The 24,613-nt window shown below is 37.2% G+C and overlaps 1 protein-coding gene and 1 pseudogene across 17 annotated transcripts in view; both read right to left on the bottom strand.

The window, feature by feature from the left end:
* TAFA2 (TAFA chemokine like family member 2) overlaps positions 1-24,613 on the bottom strand; it is a 541,094-nt gene that overhangs the window by 29,142 nt on the left and 487,339 nt on the right. For all 17 annotated transcript variants that reach the window (XR_010148009.1, XR_010148010.1, XR_010148008.1 and 14 more), the window contains 2 exons: positions 10,290-10,442; positions 9,039-9,163 (listed from right to left, as the gene is read on the bottom strand). Coding sequence is in view for 12 of the 17 variants with exons in the window: in XM_009425008.5 (XP_009423283.1) it covers positions 9,039-9,163; positions 10,290-10,442 (278 nt within the window). In the remaining 5 variants the exon portion in view is untranslated. The remainder of the gene's footprint in view (positions 1-9,038; positions 9,164-10,289; positions 10,443-24,613) is intronic.
* LOC745688 (chromobox 1 pseudogene) lies at positions 18,627-19,834 on the bottom strand (annotated as a pseudogene).

Here is a 24,613-nt window from a genome sequence, read left to right as displayed (position 1 = left end):
GTGGCACAATCATGGCTTACTGCAGCCTCAACCTCCTAGGATCAAGCAACTTTCCTGCCTCAGCCTTCCAAGTAGCTGGGGGTACAGGCGAATGCCACCACATCTGCCTAATTTTTGTTTTTTACAGACTGGGTCTCACTATGTTGCCCATATTGGTCTTTAACTCCTGGCCTCAAGCAATCCTCCCACCTCCCACCTCAGCTTCCCAGAGTGCTGGAAAGACAGGCATGAGCCTCTGCACCTAGTCTAAAAATGTTACTTTTACTAATGCTACTTCATGGACACCCAGCTTAGTGTCCTGTCTACCTTGAACTCAATATCTAATTAAAGAAAAAGATTGCCTTAATATATTAATCCATTTTGTCCAAATCTCTTTAAAACTTAACATTAGTATAGTGACTACATGCTCCCTTAAGTGTTATGTTTCACATCTCCATATCATTTGAGTTTAAATATTATTTAATATAAATATCACTTACTCAGTTTCTGAATCTCTCATTACTATAGAAAAAAGTCTACCTACTCTTCTTCAGAAATATCAAATTTAAGGTGTTATACCATATTTAGTTTTTCATTAAGTTGAACGACCTAAATTTAGTAGTTATTAATGTAAAACATAAAACTTGCTCTTCCCACAGTTCTCTCCATCTCACATAATGGCAAATCCCTCATTCTATTTGTTTAGGACAAAAGTTTAAGTCAGTTGTGATATTACTCATGTTGCCTTTCTAACCTTAATTCTACCACTTGCCCTAGTTCACTCCACTCCAGCCACAAGCATCATTTCTACCCCTTGAACATGATTTGCCCAGCAAAGCTCTCATCTCAGGTACTTTTACTTCTTCCCACTGCCTGGATAGCTTGTCCTCCATTTAGCCATGTAGCTCATGCCCTCACCTCCCAAGACCTCAATCAACTATGCAAACTCCCTTGCTCAGCAACACTCCCCACTTCCCTTCCCTGCTTAATTTTCTTCCCATGGCATCTATCAACATCCAACATACTATATATTTACTTACTTATTTTGTTTATTTTTTTGTATCCTCCCATGTGGTACGCAGAATTCCAAAGATATACTCCCGAGATTTTCATCCCTTGATTATTCAAACAAACACTAATCTAAGCACTGCTATAAAGAGATTCTGCAGATGTAATTATGGTTGCTAATCAGCTGATGCTAAGAGAGGGAGATTACCCTGGACTATCTAGGAGGACACAATGTAATCATCTGTGCCCCGAAAAGGCAGAGAAAGCCAAAAGAGCCCACAAGAGAAATGCAGTGGAAGAGGAAGAAAGGGAACAGATGGGGGAAGGGGAAGTCAAAGAGCTTCAGAGCATGAGACAGACTCAACATGCCATTGCTGGTTTGAGGTGAAGGAGGAAATATGATTAGAATGACAGGCACCCTGAATAAGGCCAGAGAGCCTCCTGATGATGGCTACCTTGGTAATATGGTTTAGTTGTGTCCCCACCCAAAATCTCACCTTGAATTGTAATCCCTATAATCCCCACATGTCAAGGGTGGGGCCAGGTAGAGGTAAGTGGATCATGAGGCTAGTTTCCCCCACGCTGTTCTCATGATAGTGAGTGAGTCTCATGAGATCTGATGGTTTTATAAGCATCTGGCATTTCCCTTGCTTGCACTCACTCCGTCCTGCCGCCCTGTGAAGAAGGTACCTGCTTTTCCTTTGCCTTGTGCCATGATTGTAAGTTTCCTGAGGCCTCCCCAGCAATGTGGAACTGTGAGTCAATTAACCCTCCTTCCTTTATAAATTACCCAGTCTCAGGTATTTCTTCATAGCAGTGTGAGAATGAACTAATACACAAGGAAACAGTCACCTCAGTCCTACATTTGCAAACAAACAAATTCTAACAATAACCTGAATGAGCTTGGAAGTGGATTCTCCCCAAAGTCTCTGGAAAGAAACAAAGCCCTGTTGTGAAAAGGTGAAACATATCCCTTAATTTCAGTCTTGTGAAACCCAGAGCAGAGACCCACCTGAGCTACACTGTGCCTGGACATCTGACCTAAAGATAATTACTGGATATTGCATTAAGTCACTAAATTTGTGGTAATTTGCTATGGCAGCAATAAAAAGATGAATATACCCTATTAGATTACAGGCCTGATGAAGGCAGGGATTTTCATCCAGTTTGTTTTGTTTTGTTTTGTTTTCAGCGCTCTGACCAGAATTCAGAATAGAATCTGACAATAGGAGGCAATAAAGACTTTTTGAATACAGCATACATATTCTTTCTCACAAAATCTGTATTTCACAAAGTCTTTTGAAGAGCTTCTGCACAGCAAAAGAAATTACCATCAGAGTGAACAGGCAACCCACAAAATGGGAGAAAATTTTCACCACCTACTCATCTGACAAAGGGCTAATATCCAGAATCTACAATGAGCTCAAACAAATTTACAAGAAAAAAACAAACAACCCCATCAAAAAGTGGGCAAAGGACATGAACAGACACTTCTCAAAAGAAGATATTTATGCAGCCAAAAAACACATGAAAAAGTGCTCATCATCACTGGCCATCAGAGAAATGCAAATCAAAACCACAATGAGATACCATCTCACACCAGTTAGAATGGCAATCATTAAAAAGTCAGGAAACAACAGGTGCTGGAGAGGATGTGGAGAAATAGGAACACTTTTACACTGTTGGTGGGACTGTAAACTAGTTCAACCATTGTGGAAGTCAGTGTGGCGATTCCTCAGGGATCTAGAACTGGAAATACCATTTGACCCAGCCATCCCATTACTGGGTATATACCCAAAGGACTATAAATCATGCTGCTATAAAGACACATGCACACGTATGTTTATTGCGGCATTATTCACGATAGCAAAGACTTGGAACCAACCCAAATGTCCAACAATGATAGACTGAATTAAGAAAATGTGGCACATATACACCATGGAATACTATGCAGCCATAAAAAATGATGAGTTCATGTCCTTAGTAGGGACATGGATGAAACTGGAAATCATCATTCTCAGTAAACTATGGCAAGAACAAAAAACCAAACACCGCATATTCTCACTCATAGGTGGGAATTGAACAATGAGATCACATGGACACAGGAAGGGGAATATCACACTCTGGGGACTGTTGTGGGGTGGGGGGAGGGGGGAGGGATAGCACTGGGAGATATACCTAATGCTAGATGATGAGTTAGTGGGTGCAGCACACCAGCATGGCACATGTATACATATGTAACTAACCTGCACATTGTGCACATGTACCCTAAAACTTAAAAGTATAATAATAATAGAAAAGAAAAAAAAAGAAATTTTTAGCCCAAAAATGTTGCATAAAAATATTTAAAATTAAAATGTGGAAGGTAAGTTGTTTTGAAAGCTCTTCATTCAGTAGTTTGTTTCTCTTCAAGTTAGCAGCGGCTATCGGTTCTATGAATTGGACATAGGAAACAGTCAAATACCACTTCCTAAAGCAGTGTTTTTCAATCTACAGGTTGCAACACATAAACAGGTGATAAAAGCAATTTATGAGGTTGAGATCATCAGAAGGAAGGAAAGGAGGAAGGGAGGGAGGGAGAGAGGGAGGGAAGATAATAAAATCAAAATATTATAATGCAACCTTAATTTTAATGTAGCATACATGAGTGTGCATATGCATGTTGTGTGTGTGGTAGATCACTAAGTAAGATGTATTTCTTACTGTGAGTTCCATTAAAATAATTAGAAAAACCCTAAAGGTCATTACAGTCTGTGCTGTGGACCAGAATGTAATTTAGGGCCTGACTGGAAGTGAGATGAAGACAAATGAATGGGGATGTGTCTGTTAAGAAAGAGCTGATCAAGAAAGAACCACACTATTCTAAACCTGTACTTAAATTTGCAAGGCTAGAGAGAGCATGATGATTGAAGAATTTACACGAATTGCACCACCTTAAGGTAAGGAAATGAACTTTTTTCCTCTTGCTCTGTACATCATTTTCCATGGGTCTGAATTAGCACCCCTGGACACTGTTTAGATCCACCAGCAGAGCAGAGTCACTGAGATTTGGTATGAAATCCAAATGGACGAGTACAACCTGAGGCTTTAATCAGCAAAGCATCACAAGATGCTATTTCTTTTCTTCCTTACAGTGAAAGGATTAAAAACCTAATACTTATCTATCTTCTGAGATTTTCAGTTATTACTGTCATTTAAATGTAGCTGGAAAGGAAGTTAGAAATCTTCTTGTCACATGGAACCCAAGAATAAACCTTGGTTAGAGAAATTTGAAATTGAATCTAGCACAACATCCTCATTCTTATGCTATTCTATTATTGTTACAATATTACTCTTAACTTATATTTACCACTGATTCCAGTGTTTGTTGTCAATAGACTGCATATGGGTAAAGGAAAGAATAATGTGGTTGGGTGTGGTGGCTCACATCTGTAATCTCAGCACTTTGGGAGTCCAAGGTGGGCGGATCACTTGAGGCCAGGAGTCAGAGACCAGCCTGGGCAGCACAGCAAAACCCCGTTGCTACTAAAAATACAAAAAAAAAAAAAAAAAATAGCTGGGTGTGGTGGGGCATGCCAGTAATCCTAGCTACTTGGGAGGCTAAGGCATGAGAATCGCTTGAACTCAAGAGGTGGAGGTTGCAGTGAGCTAAGACTGTGCCACTGCACTCCAGCCTGAGCAGCAGAGTAAGACTTTGTCTCAAAAAAAGGAGAAAAAAGAAAAGAATAACATAACTGTACACTACTCATTCCTCCATTCAATGGCATACTCCTTGTGGGCTTGGATCAAGCCATGCATTCTCTTTAGTATCTACTATGGTTGGGTAAATTGAGTAAGATAATACCTGCAATGTACTCAGCAGAGTGCCCAGATCACAGTAAGAGCTAAGTAAATGCTTCTGTATTTGCTTTTGTTGTTTTAATTCTAATATGAGTACTATTAATATAAAATGTGCTGCATAGGAAATTCTTAATATATTTTGATTTTCATTGCATTATACAATAAAATAATATCATAATGCATACCTTTAAAATCAACTTATATTTGAAGGAACATTTAAAAATTACAGAGCTCTTATCTGCTCAAGCCACTTTAAATAAGTGCATAAAGTGAAAGATTTCAATTAGTTAAAAATTAGCCAGAAAATTTCTTCTTAAGTATATGAAAAGTCAATAGACCTGGGACATATGATTCATAAAGGTAATCTTCCTAAAAACAATGTAAAGTCTTATATAATATGAAGTTAGGTAAGAGACCAAGTTTCTCTAACCTGATCCTTAGGTAAGAATCAACATTAAAAACTGCACTGACCACTGTATTTTGTAGCTTGGTGTCCATACCATTAGGCAAGGACTATAAATCCTAAAAACAGAATATTATTTCCTTTAGATCTTCCACGAAGAAAGAATATCAAAACACCCCCCCACACACACACACACGCACACAGAATCACAGTCTGTTTTTTTCCGATGATTTCAACCATGTTAAATATTTTCTTTTCTTATATTTTACAAGCTCTGCAGCATCTTTCCCCCCTGTTACTTTTGTGTTGTATAATTAGCTTATAATTATGCACTCTTTCACACTGGAAAGATGATTCTTTTATTAATGACCCTTTGAAAAGTTCTTTATTTATCTTTGAAAGTGAGTTTGAAATCAAAAGGCTTGAATGACTTTTCCTTTCCTTCTGTTTAACTTAGGAGATCTTAAAAGTAATAAAAGAGACGGTTATAGATGTCACAGAAAGTCATAAATTTTCCACCTTTAGACTGAGAAATGGGGTTTGGGAAACAACTGTTGCATCTTCCACTCTTTCCAAATTAAATGCTTGGGTGTGTGAAGAACAGGTATGCAACAAAACACTCAAGTTCCAAAAATGACTGTCTATTCTTTACCTTTTCCCCCTGTTAGCACCAATAGGAAATGGGTCAGAACCAAAAAAATTCCAGAATCTAATAGAAAAACAGAAGAAGACTATAATTCACATTTGTAGTAAGTACAATATAGGCTCAAAATTAGTCTTAAGTGGAAAAATCACTCAGACCCTGATTTGTAGTCAATTCGGGAAGGTGCCACTCATCTTTGCTGAGGCCATGCAAGCCTTATTACTATTTCTGGCTGACTGCTATTTATTTAACAGGCTTACCCAAGCACTCCAGATTGGCTATGGGCCATTATAAGGGAGAGTGTACGTTATTGCATATTTTAATTATTTCTCAAGCCATTTTGCTTGCAGTGATAATCCCATAAGACCAACATATCTTGCATAAGCAAAGCAAATAGCTTTTGGCTAAGACAGCTCTTGAGTTATTTTGTAACCTATTCCTACATAACTTCTGGCCTTTCCAATTGTGGCTGGGACCTGCCAAATCAGGAGTTCAATGGCTTTTTGGCTCATGGTGATCACAACCACGTTATTGAAAACAGACATATGGACAGTAATACCAATGATTAAAATAATGACTCAAATTTGTTTTCAAAAGTAGTGCTATTTATGCATGATGGAAACACTTCTGCTATCTACCTCTATTCAACATTTCCTCTATCCAACACTTCCACTGTGGGCAAAGTAACACTTGCCTAGAGCTATTTTAAGAATTTTTCTTATCGCCTCCACTTTTTTCACTATTTCAGTGGAGATGGCTGAGCAATAATAGCCTGATGAACTCGAAAACTTTTTGCTTCATTTGTAGCACCAGGGAAATTTGCCCAAATTGTTTGGTGGGCCAAACTAAATTGCACATTTTTGCCTTTCTATTTGAAATGCCATAGTGTTCCTTTGGTTGAAAATGTCTAAGTAGCTCCATTTTCACAAGCAACATTTTTCTTGTGAAGGAATAAAAGGATAAGAATTTACTTTGGTTGTACTCAAGAAGCTCCTTCTTTCAAGTCTTTCTCTCTCCTCTTATATATGATGATTTTTCTTTTCAAAATGGGAGCGACAGACTCTTAGAAATAGAGAGTATCTTAAAAGAAACTAAATCTAAACACCTACTGTTGTATGAAAACCCTCTATAATGTCTTAAATAAGGTCCTCCACTACCAGCTATTCTTTGGGACAAAAGAGATTAAAGAAAAATAGAAAGTGCTATCCTCTATATAGAGGATAATGTCTTATAACTAAAACAAATTATAGGATGTAGATGTGATTTTCCCCACTCATGAGTTCTCAGTCTCTCATCCACCTTGTTTCATTACATTTGGAAGAATTTGTGAAGCAGACACTCCATTTTAAATTTGGGTCATTGAGAATATGGTCAACAGGCCAAAAGGGAGTAAAACAGCACTTCCAAATTTTTTTTTTTCCATGAGAATTTAGACTGCATGTTCTTGACCTTTCCATTTCAATGATCCAGAAAGTTAGAGATATTTTTAAAGGTCGACCTCTTAAGAAAAGAACTATAGGATATTTTACCATTATTGCTTAAGAATAAGTTAAATTATTAGTACAAAGTACAGGTTAAAAGATTGGGTTTTGGAATGGAACTACATGTTTTGAAATCTGGCTTCCTAATTAATTAGCTATATGTCCTTGGGAAGTTACATAACATTTGGAAGTTTTGGTTTACTCATGTGTAAAAGGAGATAATAACACTATCTTCTCCACTGGGCTATTAGGAAGATTAAGTGAGCTAACTCATGTAAAGCATTTTGTTCAGTGTATGGCATATGTTTTAAGTACACAATAAATAATAGCTTCCCCTTGTTCACTGAAGTAATAAAAACAAAGAATTTGGTTGTCAAGAGCTCACAATTTAAAAAATTTGTTTCAGAATCTCAAAACGTTAATGAATTTCCTTAAGTCCTGTTTTTAGACTGAGAATTAATAGTGCTAGGGAAAATATTTTCATGGTATAAATAGCTTATAAGGAAAATTTACATTGCCAGAATGTTTTTAACAAATTAATACGGATTATATCATGTGCTAGCTCACTGAATAATATAATTATCCTAACTAATTGATCATGCATCCAATGGATTTTGAAAAGGTGTGACACTTAGCTAACAGGTTAGAGTCAAGAATAATTTCATGAAACATGTTTTTATTCATGCCATTTGAAACTTAGTCACTTCTGTGTATGTCTGATCAGTCAATGTATTAAATATATTACTTGGCAGACTAAATTACATATCTAGATGAGATCATAAAATAAGCCTCTTGTATATGTCCGGACAAGGTTTAAAAGTCTGCTATATCAAGTAGTATTGTAAATTAGCCAGTCTCTACTTTTATGTTACTTTTTATAAAACATCAATTTATATCATTACTCTGTTCTATTCTTCAAATATTCAACTCTAATTTATAGTATGCTTTTCCTAAAAGCAAAACAAAACAAAACCTTCCTTTGCTAATTCTATAAAGAAAAGAATTCAAATTCTGCCAGTCTGGAATACCCATGTGGCAAATTAGGAAATCAAAGAACAAAGCTATTTTTCAGTTCTCTACCATCACTGAGAGGTCAGTAATTACAAAGCTGAAATACATCAGTGTCTTAAGAATATTCTTTTTGTATTGATCTTGAGAATCTGAAACTCTTCCTAGTAGCCCATTACAATAATTGTAAACCTTAACCACTAGAAAACTATTTAATGATTCAGATATCAGGGAGATCAAAATAATTACTTTCATAAAACTAAAAGAATCTCAGTTTAAAAACTGTATTAAAAGTAATATATAAAATAATGTTTTCAGAATTTATTTAGATTACTATACATTAGAAAAATAAAGGACTGGGGTCACCCTCCCAGAATTTAACATGCATCCTCAGTGGGGAAAGGAGGTTCACATTACCCTCAGTATTTTATGAAGGAACAAACAGTGTTTATTGATCAGATAATATGACAGTTGATGGTACTCTATGGAAGATGTTGTTCTGAGTGAAATAAAAATGTTTTATGAAAAAAGCGAACTAAGAAAAAAATGGGGAAAACGTATCTTGCAAAACTATACTCTTCCATTCCACAATTGCCACTTAAATTGGTTACTGCACAAGCTCCGTTCTCTATTAATTCAGAGACATTCTGTTTTCCCAAGCTTGCTGTCCACTTACCCTAGTTGTTTTGACTTTATTCCCAGAGGAACAGCTCCATCCTTTCCGATCCGGAAGAACTTTACATTCTTCTCCCTCTAGACATGGCTGCATATGGCACCACCATTTCTGTTCCACTATTGAAGCTATAAGAGAGAAAAAAAATTGACTCAACATTTTTTTCTTGGGACTTATTTCTCTTGTTCACCTTTAAAGAGGAACAAAAGCCACTAATTTTTCCTACCAGTGGGAATACAGGTATTTGAGGTATGCCTTTCTTTTTGTTCAAAAGGACAAAACCTTTCAAGATTTTCTAACTAAAATAATTTTCTTTAAAACATTTTTTATTTTATTGTAATGAGGACACTTAACATGAGATCTATCCACTTAATAAAATTTTAAGTGTAGAATGCAGTATAGTTAACTATAGACACAATATTACAGGATTTTCATGTGAAAATAGACTTCATGAAAGCTAAGATATTGAAAATAAACTATGCAAATGTGTATATGCACCAATTTATATAAACATATAAGAAAATGGACCTATGACCAGTTTTTAGAGTCAACACTTTATAATCAATATAATATTCCCATGAATAAGATGGTTATCAGGAGGGTGTTTATCAGAGTTATCATAATTTTTTTAACTGTGTGCTATAACCTCATCACAAGCAATATATTATAGTAATATGAGCACTTAACAAATTACTATTTATGGTAACATCAATTAAATAAATGCATATAAAGATTTATGTCCTACTATAATTAGGTGAACCCTCAAGGAAAAAAATTAATATATTATTACATCATCATAAAAGTTGATATTTTATGTGAATTCTATCCACAACTAAATGTTCGCTCATATACATGGTGCTATTTTTTTTTAATTCTTAAGAATATCCATGGGTTTAAGAACCCATAATATTAAATCATCCATTTTCATCTTTCCTTTTCCAATTAATTTACACATAATCCACCTCCCACCATCCACCAAGAAATCAACATTTCATGGTATCAAAATAAGATGCACATTAATTTAATGGAACCTCATTATAATGCCTTTTGTAACAGAACTGCATAATATTTTAGACCTCTTTCCAGAGGATTTTAGATTTCAAAATGCCACCCAAATATTCTAGTTTCAACTTATCATGGTATTTGTAGTATGTTCACCCAGGATTGACCTCCCATTGAGAGCATTATAGTGGGGTTCTAGTTCTAAGCCATCCTTGGCTGTGCTGTTACAATAAGGAATGGAAGAAGTCACACCATCCACACATGATGGAGCAGCTCGCGTGGTGCCTGCCACCTGCCCGGGGAAGCAGGAGCACTTGACTGTTTGTGACCGTTCTTCTATCTTGTTCTTATTACAGCATCTGTGGAGTGCCACCACCTCACAAGTTCCCGTTTTAACATGGTGAGCTGCACAAACAAAAAAGATAAGACAACATTGAGAAAGCTTTGGACACTTCCCCCAACCCTTCTTTTTAATTAGCAGTACAATAAATATAGCTCTATAAGGGGTCCACCAGGCATGAAACGAGAAATACAATGATGCTAACTCCATAATGCAGATTTGATTTCTTTTCTAAATGTGGTAGGAACATTTCTGTCAGTGAATGCTTGGTAAAGCAGGAACAATTAGTGACTAGATTAGAACAAGCTGTTAAAAGTCTGATACAGAAGCAGTATGTGCCGTCATCAAAAACATTTATTTGCATATGACTTTTTAATGCCTTTTTGTTCAATGCGTTAATCAAAGTAAAATAAACCTCTGGCCTAGGTACCCTGCAATGGGACTGAGGCCAGCCCCATTCTCAAAGTGGGTGGTTGCTGATAAAGCTTGTGTTCTTCTAGGGGAGAGTAAGAGGACTAGGCAGGAAGTGGAGGCAGACAGTGGGCACCCACATGCTCAGTATTCTTCTGCTCAGTTTCCCTGAAAATGAACAAATCCACGGATTCTTGAAATTGCCACCATTTTTCTGGAAGATCCAACCAGTCCCAGAAGCCAGAGTCATTCCTTTCAATTTTGCCTGAGAGGGCAACTGTCACCAAATGGTACCATGAACTTGGATAATTCGTATCTGGCAGCCAATTGCCTGTAAACCCAGTCCAATAAGCTGTCAGGCTTCCATATTCATTTTGTCAACCTTGAATAAGGCCACTAAGTGTGTTGGATTAATGAAAATTTTGGACCTTACTCATCATATTATGATAAGATTCTAGTTTGTCTTCATTATTTTTTTTCAGCATTTCTTCTTCAAATAGTAATCCTACTGTGAAAAGATAAAACTTTTGCCTGCTAAAATTAAAAACAGCTTAAAATCAAACATTTGTTAAAAGATTATGCTTTCAGTAATTTTAAAAGTGTAATTGTTATAAAAACAGAAATTACAATGGAAAAGCAGGAGATCTTAAGTTGTTTAATGGCATAAACATAAGGAGACCCATTGCAAATGAGATCGGCACATCATACATTTATATTAATCTTCCCATTGAAGATGAGTGAAACCAATGTGCAATAAGTCAGGCTAAGTAGTTTGCTCAGATTTTTCTAAGACAGAGCAAATCACACATATTTCCTACCTCTTATCCTTCTGTGTGAGACCAAGAAACTCAAGTGTAACATACAGCTTTGACATATAATCCTCAATAGAACCTTCAAGAGGCAGATACCATTTCTGCCACTGTAGATATAAATTGGAATGTTTTCTGTGTTTGATTCAAACACAGATCTATCTCTATGAAAGCAAAAAAATAAGAGGCAGACTTTTGTCCCTATCTTCTCGTGCTCTGGGTGAATATTTTCTTAGCTAAGAATGAGTCCATTTGTTTTAATTTGCCAAATGGTTTATATTACATTATACACGTTAATATTCTGCCTTCTCTACATTTCTTTATTAGGTCACATTTTAAGCGAGTGAATACCACACATCAGCCATGGTCTTGAGTACTGGAAACACAGCAATGAATAAGGGACACAATCTGTTCCTGCCCTCAAAGAGCTTATGTTTCTGAGGAGAAAACAAATAATAAGCACCCACGGTAATAATTAAGGCAATGTTAGATTTTGAAGCTCCTTGAAGAAAATACAGTAGAGTAGAGTAGAGTAACGTGATTCAGAGTAATTTTGTAGGAACGGAATGCATATTTTTTCAAGTGTCACAGGAAACATCTCTCTTTGAGGAGATAATCTGAATCATGAGCTGAATAATGAGAAGGAAGTCTCTAATATGAAGATCTAAGAAAGGAGGAACAAATATTAGAGCAGCAAATAACAAGGTCATGAAGTAGGGGGAAGTGTGGTATATCCCCAGGGCAGCAAAGATGGCCAGGGTGGCTGGAGTGTGGCTAAACAATTGAAAGTTTGAGGGCAATGTTTCAGAAACATAAGCAGATCATGGAAGGGCTGGTATGCTATGGTAAGGAGATTGGATTTTATTTTTCCTGCATGGGAAATCTTTGGGTAGAAATAGTATTACATCATCTATCTATTAGAATTTTACTCATGCTGCTCTTTAGAGATTGGGATGAAGAAGGCAAGAGTGGAGACCAGTTATGAAGAGGTGTAGGAGTCTCTGTGATCAAGGATGAGACTTAGACTAGATTAACAACAGCAGAGATGGGGAGAAGTAGCAGCTTGGATATATTTCAGTGTAGAGTTGATTTGATTTACCAGTGGGTAGAATGTGCGTCATGAGGGAAAGAAGAATCAAGAATTACCCCTAAGCTTGGACTGAGCAATGAGAAGTTGATAGTTCTGATGGATAGAGAAGGCCTAGGAAAGAGGAATTTGTCAGAAGATGGATGAGGTTAGTATATCTGTACTTCTGTTGGGGCCATGTTAAGCTTAAAAGATACCAATGCAGAGATGGAAATCAAGCAACAACATTTATAAAATAAAGCTTAGGGGAGATATTTGGGCTACAGAGGCAGTCTTAAGTGATCTAAGCCTACAGATGGTATGTAAAGCCATGGACTGAACAAGATTACCATGGAAAAGGTTTCACCAATAGAAAAAGAAGAAAAAAGAACAGTCTAAAATCTAGATCTGGAATGGGAAGACAGCAAGAAGACCGATAAGGAGCTGCACAAAAGGAAAAGGATAAAGAAATGTGTGCGTGAAGGAATGAAGAAATAGAAGACAAAAGAATAAAAGGTTTCAAAAAGGAGAGATTGATCATCTATGTCAAATGCTGTTGAAAGGTCCAATTAAAAGAAGAGAAATAATTGTCCATTTAAAAAGTAATACAGTGTAGTGGCCAAGAGTATAGACTCCAAAGTCCGAGTACCTGGATTCGAATCTAAGTTCCTCCTAGTAACTACTTGATCTTAGTACGTTATCTATTATGCATGGGCAGCTGAGTTTTTTTCATGTCTAAAAGAGGGATATTAATAGCACAATCTTCATAGGATTAACTGAGGATTAAATGAGTCATGTATAAAGTGTTTAGGACACTGCCTCCCCGTAGCAGGCACTTCTGTAAGTGTTAGCTATTTCTATTGCTGTTAACATTTGATCTTGGTAAAAATCATGTTAGTGGCATGAAAAAAATAAAAGCATTATTGAAGTAAGTTTAGTAGAGAAGGAAAGGTAAGGTTGTTATAGTTATAAAAAGTCTTTCAAGGAGTTTTTCTGGGAAGGGAGAAAGGAAATGAAGCAAGAGCTGGAATGAATCATGGGGTCAAGGGAATTTTTTTAAACGTATGCTTTAAAAGGATGCTTGTTTGCTGGAGTGATCTAGTAGAGAGGGAAAATGACAACACAGGAGAGAAAATAGATCACTAACAAAGAATGTTCTTAAGAAAGAAAAGTAAATTGTGATCCAGGGCCCCTGGAGGGTTGACATTAGATTTGTGTGAGGACACAATCCATTTTAACAAGAGGAAGGTGGGATATGTAGGTACAGAGTCAGGTAGATGTGAGTGGATTCGGTGGTGAGAAGATAAGGTAGTTTCTTACCTGATTTCATCTATTTTTCCTAAGAAATATGGCAGCCCTTGGAGAAGAAAAAAAGAGGGTCTGAAATAGATACCTAAGAAAGAGTGAATTTACCAGGAAAGAGTGGTAGGAATACCAGGCAGGGAGTTAGCTGATGCACACTGTGAATTGCAGAGAACACAGCAGAATGGGAGATGGAGTGAGATTGCAGAGCAGAGTGGAGATAAACATCTCTAAGATGATAGATTTCTGGGGATGCTTGGACTTCTGAGAGTGATTTAGGGAACAAGGGATGTGAGTCATGATGAGATTACTCCTCTAAATCTCTGAATGGAAGCCAGGGAAAGATGATTAGGGCTTCTTCAGATAGTGACATCAGTAGGCAGATCACTAAGGTGAGATAGCTTCTGGGAGAACATTATGGTGGCTGGGGCTCTGTTCTCTTTCACGGTCCTATAACAGCCAGGAGCACATGGTGAGTTTCCCCTGATCTCTCCTCTGAGAAAAGAGGCACCATTCTAGCACCAAAGCCAGTTTCCTTCTGCATTTCAAGGAGATTTTATTATATGTTGAAAAAGAAAGGAGAGTGAAAACTCATCTGTTTTCCATTTCCATACAAAATCAAAATTTATTTCTATTTTGCCTGACTAAATAAATAAGAGGACAAAGTAACTGTGGCATTCACTAGTCCTGTTGACCAAATATGTCTGGTTCTCTCCCTTCTGGACAAAGGTTGTACTGTACTTCTCCAATCCATTTAATTTAGATGTAAGGGCATGACGTGCTTTGTCCAATGAAATGAAAGTTAAAGTGATATGGGCCACTTATGAGGAGAAACTAATAATATCAATTCTATATGGAAGCTTTAAGAGCTACTGTGTAATTCAGCATGTTTCTCCCCACCAGCCAGCGCAACCAATTATGTTGTTGATAGCGGAGGCCACATCAATCTGAATCCCCAACTGAAGAGACATGGAACTGACTCACCACCGATCATGATGGGCATATGAGTGAGAAACAAAGCCATGTTGTTATAAACCTCTAAAATTAGGATGTTGTTTGTTACTGCGACCAACTCAGCGTACTATAACTACAAGGTAATACTTTCACTGCTTCTCAGATTGTTCAGGAGGGTACACTTTCCAAATGTATTAGTCGGAGAATAAGTCAGGGAAGCATGATATCTCAAAGCCCAAGTCATCCTAGCTTATTTGAGTCAATGCAGAGTCAAGATGAAAAAGAAAATATTTAAATATTTCTATAATGTGAGGGGTTCTGAGAAACTATTCTATAATGGGATAATGACATTGGGTAAGTTTGGCATGCCAGAGCTCTGGTGAAGAAAGTGTGCCTCTTTCTTCTTGGAAGAGAAAGGAGGTGAAATGATGATCACAGGGCACAATGGAGAGTAGGGAAAGAGAGGTATGCCCTCCTTCAGAGAGCATGACGCTAGATGTTAGGAGATTAATAGTAAAGTTGACCAGGAAGGGACAAACGGTAGCCTGATAGATGCAGGGCTTTCCTGCCCTGTGCTTTTTTTTTTTTTTTTTCACTGCCTATGAACAAAATGTACAAACATGTGGGAGTCTCCTGGTGAGAAATTAACTTTGTAAAAACCTCTCTCAGCCTTTGTCCTTCTTATTAAAACTGAAGGTGTAAAACTTTTTATGGGGAAGAGAAGAGAGGTAACCTTTTAAAAATAGAATAGATGATAGATACAGATAGCTAAATATATAAATAAAATAGATGATAGATAGATGATAGATAATCTTGTGCTCAAAAACTTTGAAGGCATTGGTAGGAAAAATATCAAAAAAAAATATATATATATATATATGCGCCAGTAAATACGTCAAGTGAAGTGAGATACTTCAAAGAAGGAAATTAGCCTAGCAGGATTTGAACATGAAATATGTATGCATACGTTTAGTTTTCTTATTTGTCTGCTGTATATCTTAAAGTCTTGTTATGATAACCAAATTCTTGTAGACAAAGACTAATTTTTCATGTAAACTGCTCAGTATGTGGTATGTGTTTAATAAATGGTAAACAAGCAATTTAAAAAGATAAAACTAATTCCTGTGGTTTTTCTTTAAAAGGTTAATGAGACGGGAGGAAATTCAAGCAGTTACTAGAATTCTCTACACAGATTCAGACAGAGCTTGTGATAAACTAACCTAATTGAATATTAGTGCTTTCCAAATTAACAAAATAGGCTTCACAGAAGATCAGTTAGTATCATATTAAAATGATGCAAGACCCCCTGGAGAAGATTTAAATGAAAAAGAACAAACAAACAATTTTATTCATGTCACAATTCCCAAGTCACCAAAAAAAAAAAAAAAAAATTCTGAAATTTTTCCTCCATGGACGTGATGCATAAACACAAAGCATCCCCTCCTACTTTTTTGTGAAATGACAGCAAAGACATATAGATTTCATTAAATTCTCATGAAACAGGGATACAAAGTCTTACCCAGCTCTAATTTCTGCCTTCCAAGGTTATGGCCCTTATGTCTCATTTCAACAATAGGACCTTTGGCTCTATGGTACCCCAGAAACACGGCCTTAGGATACTGCCTCTTAAATCATATCTTAGATTTCTAAATATTTTCTGAAGCTATTATGACTGTTATATTTTGAAATGAAGTCCCATAGGCATTTTACCAAAACCTCTGCTTCAAGCTGCTTTTTTTATGTAGTGAAAGAAACTTATTCATAAAAAAGAAAATCAAATTAAATGACATTTGATTTATACAGGCATAGATTTTTAAAAATTATACATAATAATATTCATTGCATTATATATACATAATATGGTCACATCTGATTGATCACTTGTGAACCAACCATAAATACATGGGTATGAAAATATGGGTTCACAGTAGAATAATATTTATGCAAATTATTCACCTTAAATAGTAGTTACTGGCCATAGCTTAATATGAGCACTAACTTATGAATATTACATTCTATATGTGAAAATAATTTATACACTCCATAAACCATTTATGAAATAATGGTGATTGCTAACATTGACTGAATATTTATTGTGTGATGAGCATTATTTCATTTTATCAATGCAATAACCACTGACAAGGAAACTATACCTCCAATTTGCAAGGGACACAGAAATGTTAAGAGACACAGAAATATAAGTTGGCCAAGATAAAATACTGAGTAAGAAACAAAATTAGAGATAAGAATCCAGATAACTTACTTCCAGAAATCATGATCTTGACCATTATCTTATAATGCCTGATATGGTTTATATCTGTGTCCCCACTCAAATCCCATGCTGAAATGTAATCCCCAATGCTGAAGATGGGGCCTGGTGGAAGGTGATTGGATCATGGGGCAGTTCCTAATGGTTTAGCACCATCCCCCTAGTCCTGTTCTTGTGAAAGAAATTTGGTTATTTAGAAGTGTGTAGCACCTCCCCTCTTGCTCTCTCTTCCTCCTGCTCTGGGCATGTGAGATGTCTCACTCCCCCTTTGCCTTCTACCATGATTGATTGTAAGTTTCCTGCAGCCTCCCCAGAAGCCTAGCAGGTGGCCAGCATCATGCTTGCTGTACATCCTGTAGAACCATGAGCCAATTAAACCTCTTTTCTTTATAAATTACCCAGTCTCAGGTATTTCTTTCTAGCAGTGTGAGAACAGACCTTTCTTTTTTTTTTTTTTTTTTATAAATCTATAGTTTTATTAAGACAAAAACTGACAGTGTAGTATGAAGTTTACATTTAAACAAAGTTTACACAGAAATCTAACACATGCCTAAAAGAATTTTACAACGTAGCTCTAGATGCAAGTCTAGACAATATCAAGAACTGATGGATCTCATGACTCAAGACAGAGCATTTTGGGTATGTTACTTATTAGGATTTCTTAAAAAATTGTTTTGTGTGTGTATGTGTGTGTTTTAAAGTGAACCACTGCCCAATATGAAAGCTTAATCTTCTCCTGAGACCAAGGCTTTTGAAATCACTAAACTCTTGGATCAATTCAGTGAAACTTGTGCTGTCAGTGACTGAACCCTGCCAACAATGGTTTCAGTGTTCAAAGCTCAAAGAAAACGGCTCCAAGAGTTTTCCCCACTAAGAGCATGGGCCCTTGTCTTTCCCTACTGTCTTACCTCCTCTACCACCCTCTTCCTCTTCCTAACACCTCAGCCAGTGGCTTGGATGAACAAGCTGATATTTATAACTTCGTTACTGGAAAAGAAAGGGTCTTCTAATTTCGGGAATTAGCACCTCTAAGGCAGAATGATCTGCTTGTACTGTATACTCTCCAATAAAAGACCTTCCCTCCTCGTCAATTTCCATCTCCAAAATGGCAACTTTGGTAACTTATGAACAGGCTTAGTCCTTTGTGGGAACAGCAATAAGTTTAGGCAGGGAACACCTTGGCTTATAGGTTTCAGACTTTCACAGCTTTTAAACAGTCTCTCACAGTCCTTATTTATGGTGCCAATGACATTTTTTTAAAGGTAAAATATTCTGGACATAGAAGCAAATCATTAGTTGTCTGTTCTTTTCCATTGCTTCACCATTTCCCCTATCAGGCCCCAAATGTTAATCAAAATGATGCTACCCATCTCCCTTTCTCCCCTCCCCATCCCTCCCTCCCCCAAATAATACACCAGTAATAGCCAAAAACTACACACATGCTACGCTGTAAAAATGCAGAGTTAACACTATTGGGAAGAAGGCTGTGGGTTGTGGAGATGCTCTTTGAAGATCTACAGTATTTTTTTGCTCTCCCACACACCCAATTCTGCAAGTTTTGTCCTTCATAGAAGGCCCTTTGCTTTTCGCAGCAAAGTGCAGAAAAGGTTGCCTTGAAACACTTATCCCCTTTCCCCTCCACTGGGATGGGTGTGCAAACTATACAGCTTGAAACGGCTTTAAAGCACTTGGGCTGCTGCAGGGCACAGAAACTATACTGGCTCTTCAAAGGACATCTTCTCAAGCCACCTCTATGGTGTCAAGACAAGTAGAACTCCTTCCCTTCCCACTTGAAACCCACAGTCAGATGTGACAGGGGCTGGTACTCAGGAGCGTTAGTTCTTGTCATCTTTTTTGTCATCATCCTCCGAGGGGTAGGAATGCCACGTCAGCCTTTCCTCATAGAAGGATATGACAACCTGTGGGCACTTGACATTGGCTTCCTTGGCAGGGACCAGGTCAGCCTCATCAGAGTTTTTCCATTTCATCAGGAACATGAGCTCTCCACTGGAGTCTGTAGCTCCAATAATCCGCTCCGGCTCCAAACCTCGAGCAAAGCCTCGTGGCTTTTCTGACTCTTCTTTCTTCTTCTTTGGTTTGCTCTCCTCTCCCTTATCTTCAGAATCAGAATCAGCTTTGCGCTTGCCTCCCTCTGATTTATCTGTCTCATGTGCTGTTTTCTGTGACTGCAGAAACTCAGCAATGAGGTCGGGGCAATCCAGGTTCTCTTCTGGCTCCCATGTGTTGTCCTCATCTGAGAATCCCTTCCACTTTAGGAGGTACTCCACTTTGCCCTTTACCACTCGACGGTCGAGAACTTTTTCCACCACATATTCCTCTTCCTCCTCTTCTAGCACCTCCTCCACTTTCTTCTTGTTTTGTTTTTTCCCCATAGTGCCCGCCAGCTTTCTGGTGTAAAGGGTGACGCTGCTCAGAGCAGCGCCCAAGAGCCCGAGAGGAATCGGTGCTGCGCTACTGGCGCGTCGCGTCGGGTCGCCTGGGGGAGTGGCGCCCAGGAAGGCAGCAAGCCGGGTGGCCGCAGTGGCGTCCCTCACTGAAGCGGCGTACCGCAGGCCCCGGCCAACGGCCCTCCCCTCAGCCGAACAAAAGAGCCTCGCACTCTGCGCTGCCCGCCGCTCGCACCGCGCAGCGAGAACAGACCTTTCTATGCAAGAAAGACCTTTCTATGCCTTCCTGAAGTTCTAAACACATGCAGCAGACTCCAATTCCAGATTATGTGGAGGAATGCAGTAAGTGTATCACTGTCCTTACACATAGTGCTTGATAACCTTGAAAGAGCCTAGTTTGACCTATACTATATGTGAATAAACTCTAAAGCAAGTTTATTCCTTTTCCAAAGAATTGGTTTGTTCACCTCTAAAATGGCTTTCTAGAGTCTTTATGAAGACCAAATGAGACAATGTGTGTGAAGCTGCCTTGAAATTATATATTACTTAAATGTTAATTACCTTTATTTTTATGATTAGTGTAATTAATGAATATCAAAGTAATGCAATATGCATATAAGCTGCAAAGAAGTGGCTGTTAGGGGAAGTTATCTACATTCTATAGAAGTTCTAATTTCATTTTATATATATACACATACATTTAATTGTGTAGACTTGAGATGCCTATAAAAAAAATCAATCTGACATCAAATCTACAAAAGAGAGTAAATTTGGCATCAAGTTGTGAATTTGTTCCTACTTGGTTTCCTCTACACTAGATTTCAGTTCTTATTTGCATTCTGATTTGTCTCATTGATTCTGAAATTTTGTTTGTCTCTATATACTCCTATTTAATAGTTTACCCAGCCTGACTAGCTCCCTGGAGAATCTATATTATACCTTCTAAGCAGAAATAAAGCATCACCTACATGCACCAATAGGCAACTGAAATGCAAGCTAGTTAGTGGATTTAGGTTGCTGTAAATCACTTTAAATTGAAGAAATGTGCTGAAACAAAACTTTCTGAGACAGCTAATTTCTCACTTTAATTCATTAGAATGGGAAAATAGCTCACATTTTTTAGACTTTCATGCTGAAGCAATCTAATTAAAAGAAATAGTAATTTAAATAGCTCAATGAAATTTCAAAAGTTCTCATAATTTATGAAGTCAGGATGATCAGGAGGAAACAACCAAGTGCCGATGACGTGTTTACAAATTCTGTTTTTTAAAACTGTTCCACTTTTATATGGAAAAAGGAAAATGAAATTTTGGGGTGGGAAAAGATTGCCACTAAAGAAAGGATAATAACCATAAAATTTCAATTTAACAGTATGGTCTCTATTAACAAAAGCAAATTCTCAACCAGAGAATGTCCCCCAGTCTCTTTTAAGAGAAAGCGACAAAACAAAGGGAGATTCACTCATGGGATAATGCTTAGATTCTTTGCCCCTCACCTCAATCATGAATATCTTCCCACCCACATTTTAAATGACAGTTGATGTTAAGAAAGGTGTATCTAAAGGAATAAGTGGACCCTTTATACACTGTCCAGCAACTTCTGCTTGTAAGGCCTGTTCTGGAAAAGAGGTACGAGACCACTGAAATCCATCTCTTCAGAAATTTAAAGTAAAAGCTGCAGAAGAGACACATGGAAATTGACACATGAGCCAAAAGTATATCTGGTATCAGGAGTCAAGTAACCCACAGAAAGCTTCATGCATGCCTCACGGTAAAGAGGGGTGGCACTCGGAGGAAGCAATCAGGAAAGGGAACCAAGCACAGCAGCAAAGAGAGGTCAGAGAGAAGGGAGCAGGTTGTCCATGAGCTGCCTTGGTGTATGCCCTTCTGCAGATTTTCCTGTTTTTTTCTGAATTCCTGAAAACATTTTCCAGAATATGTTTCAATTGGCCCCCTTTTTTTTCATGAGGTAACTTGATGATGTCTCTGTTCCTTGATCCAAAACTGTGCTGACTAAATGATTTCCTTGCTTAAATTAAAGCTATAATTAACAAAAGCTCATTATCAGCCAGAAGTATTTTCCACCTTCATTTTTAAAAGGAAAAAGACAAATTCCTACCTTCTAAGTAGGATCCAGGAAACATAATCTAACAGTCACACCTCCTACATTTACCTCATACTGAAAACTGATACTTCAAATGATGACCCTCAGTCCATTTACAATTACAATAAAGGAGAAATGGTCCATTTTAGATTAGATGATTGATTGATTGATAGATAGATAGATAGATTTTTAATGGCAAAGTTTGAAAAGAAAATTTTCTGATTAATCTTAAATTATACAAAACTGTAAAGAAATAGAACATCCCCAATTCCCAAGCATTGTAAGAATCACATTGTTCTTTTATGATTAAGAATATTCCTATAAGCATTCCTAGGAAGGAGTGTAGTGCAGACCAAGTGCTTTCTGAGGGAATGACCCAATGGGAGAAAGAGTGTTGAAAAGACAGATTCAGGATTGGGGCTCTCGTGTGTAGTTGTTTGTCCCTGAAGAGTGTGACTTGGAGTAAGGCATTTAGGTCTCTGGATCTCTTTCCTTATCTGTAAAATGAAGAAATCAGACTAGATTTGGAGTTAATTTAGACTTAGAGGTTTCTCCCAATTCAAAAGTTTAATGAATTTGTAAAATGATTAGGTTTCATTAAAATGAAGACAATCTTTTAAACCTTTCAGAAAATGAAAATCTAAATATTACAGATTTTTAACCCCTTCAAACTAAAACAAATTAACTTCATTTTAGTCCCTAAACTTAGTGAGAAACTGAGGAGTTTATGAAATTTGTAGTTTAGATATATTTCTTATCTGTATGAAGTTATAAGTCTTAACTGCACAGTATAATATTCACTATAAAGTCAATCCGCACCCACATTTCTTTATGTACAAAACAGCTTGATTATGGTCAATTCCACGAGAGAGATCAAGTTCAAATAGTAATATAGGACAGTGGATTGGCTGAGGATTCTGAAGTCAGATGGTCTAGGTTCAAGTCTCAGCTTTAGAAGAAAGTGCTTTCCTATGCATCAAACCTTTTTCTTTCCTCCTGGCTTCACAGCTAGGCTATTTTCCAGTCTTCCTTGCAGTTAGATATAGGCAGTGACACAAAGAATGTGGGCAGAAGTAAGTTATGCTTTCTCAATTCCAGGCTTATAAAAACCTCCCACTCCATCACCCACTCTCTCTCTTCTCCTTTCAGGTAGACGTTAGTGCCAGGAGTGACCTTGGAAACCATGTGCAGAAGATGGCTGAGCTACCATAAATCTGAGTCTCTGAATGACTATGTAGAGGAGAGACCCACCCCCTACTACCAGCTGGATTTCACATAAGCAAGAAATACATTTAGGCCATGTTAAGCCTAACGTAATCATAGGCTAGGTTAAGCCAAAGACTTTGATGTATATCTGTTATAGTAGCAAGCCTTAGCTTAACTAATATGTAATGATATTCGTAGTAATGGACCTAGGAAGGAGTTGGGTGCAGCTCAAGTGCTTCTTAAGGAAAATGACATAGGAAGTAGAAAGAGCAGAGAACGGAAATATGTAATTTGAGAAAATTGTTTTATCTCTCTAAGCATCAGCTATTCATAGGCGAAATAGGAATTATGATATTACCTACCATTAAGTGCTATAATGAGGGTAAATTGAGCTAACCTTCATAAAGATGCTTAAACTTAGTGTTAGCTATAATTATTATGGAGAGTAATAACATCTAAACCAGACTCTTGTATATATTTATGTAATGCAGATATCTAAGAAATAATCATAGATTTTTTTAGAGACTTAAAAATAAAGTCCAAACTTGCCATTTTGTAAAAAGGGAACTGGTGATGAGAAAACATAATCCTAATTCTATATCACAGAGCTAGAGAGGAGGAGATAGCTAACTAGAACTCACTTCTCTTAATTTCTAGTTAGTTCACTGTCAGTTCCATTAACTCCTCCACCCCTCATTTCTTTGGTCACCAAATTCCTGTAAGTCTGCCTTTTGTAAACCCTTTTGATTTTCCTCTCTTCCCTACAACTTCACTTCTACTGATTTAGCTTAGGCATCCTTAACATTTCTTTCTTGCAAAACCACAAGAGCCTGTGACTTATTTCCCTACTTGTTAGCTTACTTCCCTATACACACATAAACACACACATACTACCATGGAAGATCCTTCTAAAAGTAATTCCACAATATAGAATCATTTGTGGCTCTTCATTTTTTTATACAATAATTCAAACTCCAGGCATTGCAAAAGCATCCTTCCCTCAGCCTACATCCGTCTTCTCTAGCCTCACTTTCCTGTGCACATGTGTTGCATCCTACACTGAAGGCACATAAACTATTATCAGAGTCTTATACAAAGCATACCTTCACATCTCTTTGTCTTTGCCAAGTCCATCTCCCTGTTTCTTGATTCCTTGCCCTCTTTTAATCTTTCAAGATTTAGAGCATCACATCCTCTACTCTATGAAGCTGTTAATTAGCCCGTTAGGTAGACTGAACCATTCTCTGCTCTGATTAACAATTTCTTACTTATCTCTGTAACACGTGTAATTGTCTCTTATATTTACTTTTTATATCTCTGTTTCCCCTACTAAATTTTGTGGACCAAATCTATGGCTTTTAATCTATGAATATCCAGCTTGAGACACAGTTTGAGAGCCAAAATAGAAAATTAAAATAATTGAAGAACAAATGAATAAATAAATGGTTTACTACAAGGGTTCTCAAAAGAAAGAAATAAAAACAGTAAATTTAACATTTTTTTCCAGTCCAGGCTTAGATAAACTTATTGGAAACTGTAAAAACATTTGACATTGTCTCTTTGTGAATATGTGTGTATGTGTGCTTAACTTTTTTCTAATGGAGAGCCAAGTACAGTTTTAGGAGAGATAAACCCTGGATGGGGAGGTAAGAAGCTCTGGCTTCTAGAACTTGCACTGACACAAACTGATGGTTTCATCTTTGACAAA

The sequence above is a fragment of the Pan troglodytes genome, chromosome 10 (genome assembly GCF_028858775.2).
Source record: "Pan troglodytes isolate AG18354 chromosome 10, NHGRI_mPanTro3-v2.0_pri, whole genome shotgun sequence".
Taxonomy (NCBI): Eukaryota; Metazoa; Chordata; class Mammalia; order Primates; family Hominidae; genus Pan; species Pan troglodytes.
Note: the sequence above shows the minus strand (reverse complement) of the source record. Positions and strands in the feature narration are given on the sequence as shown.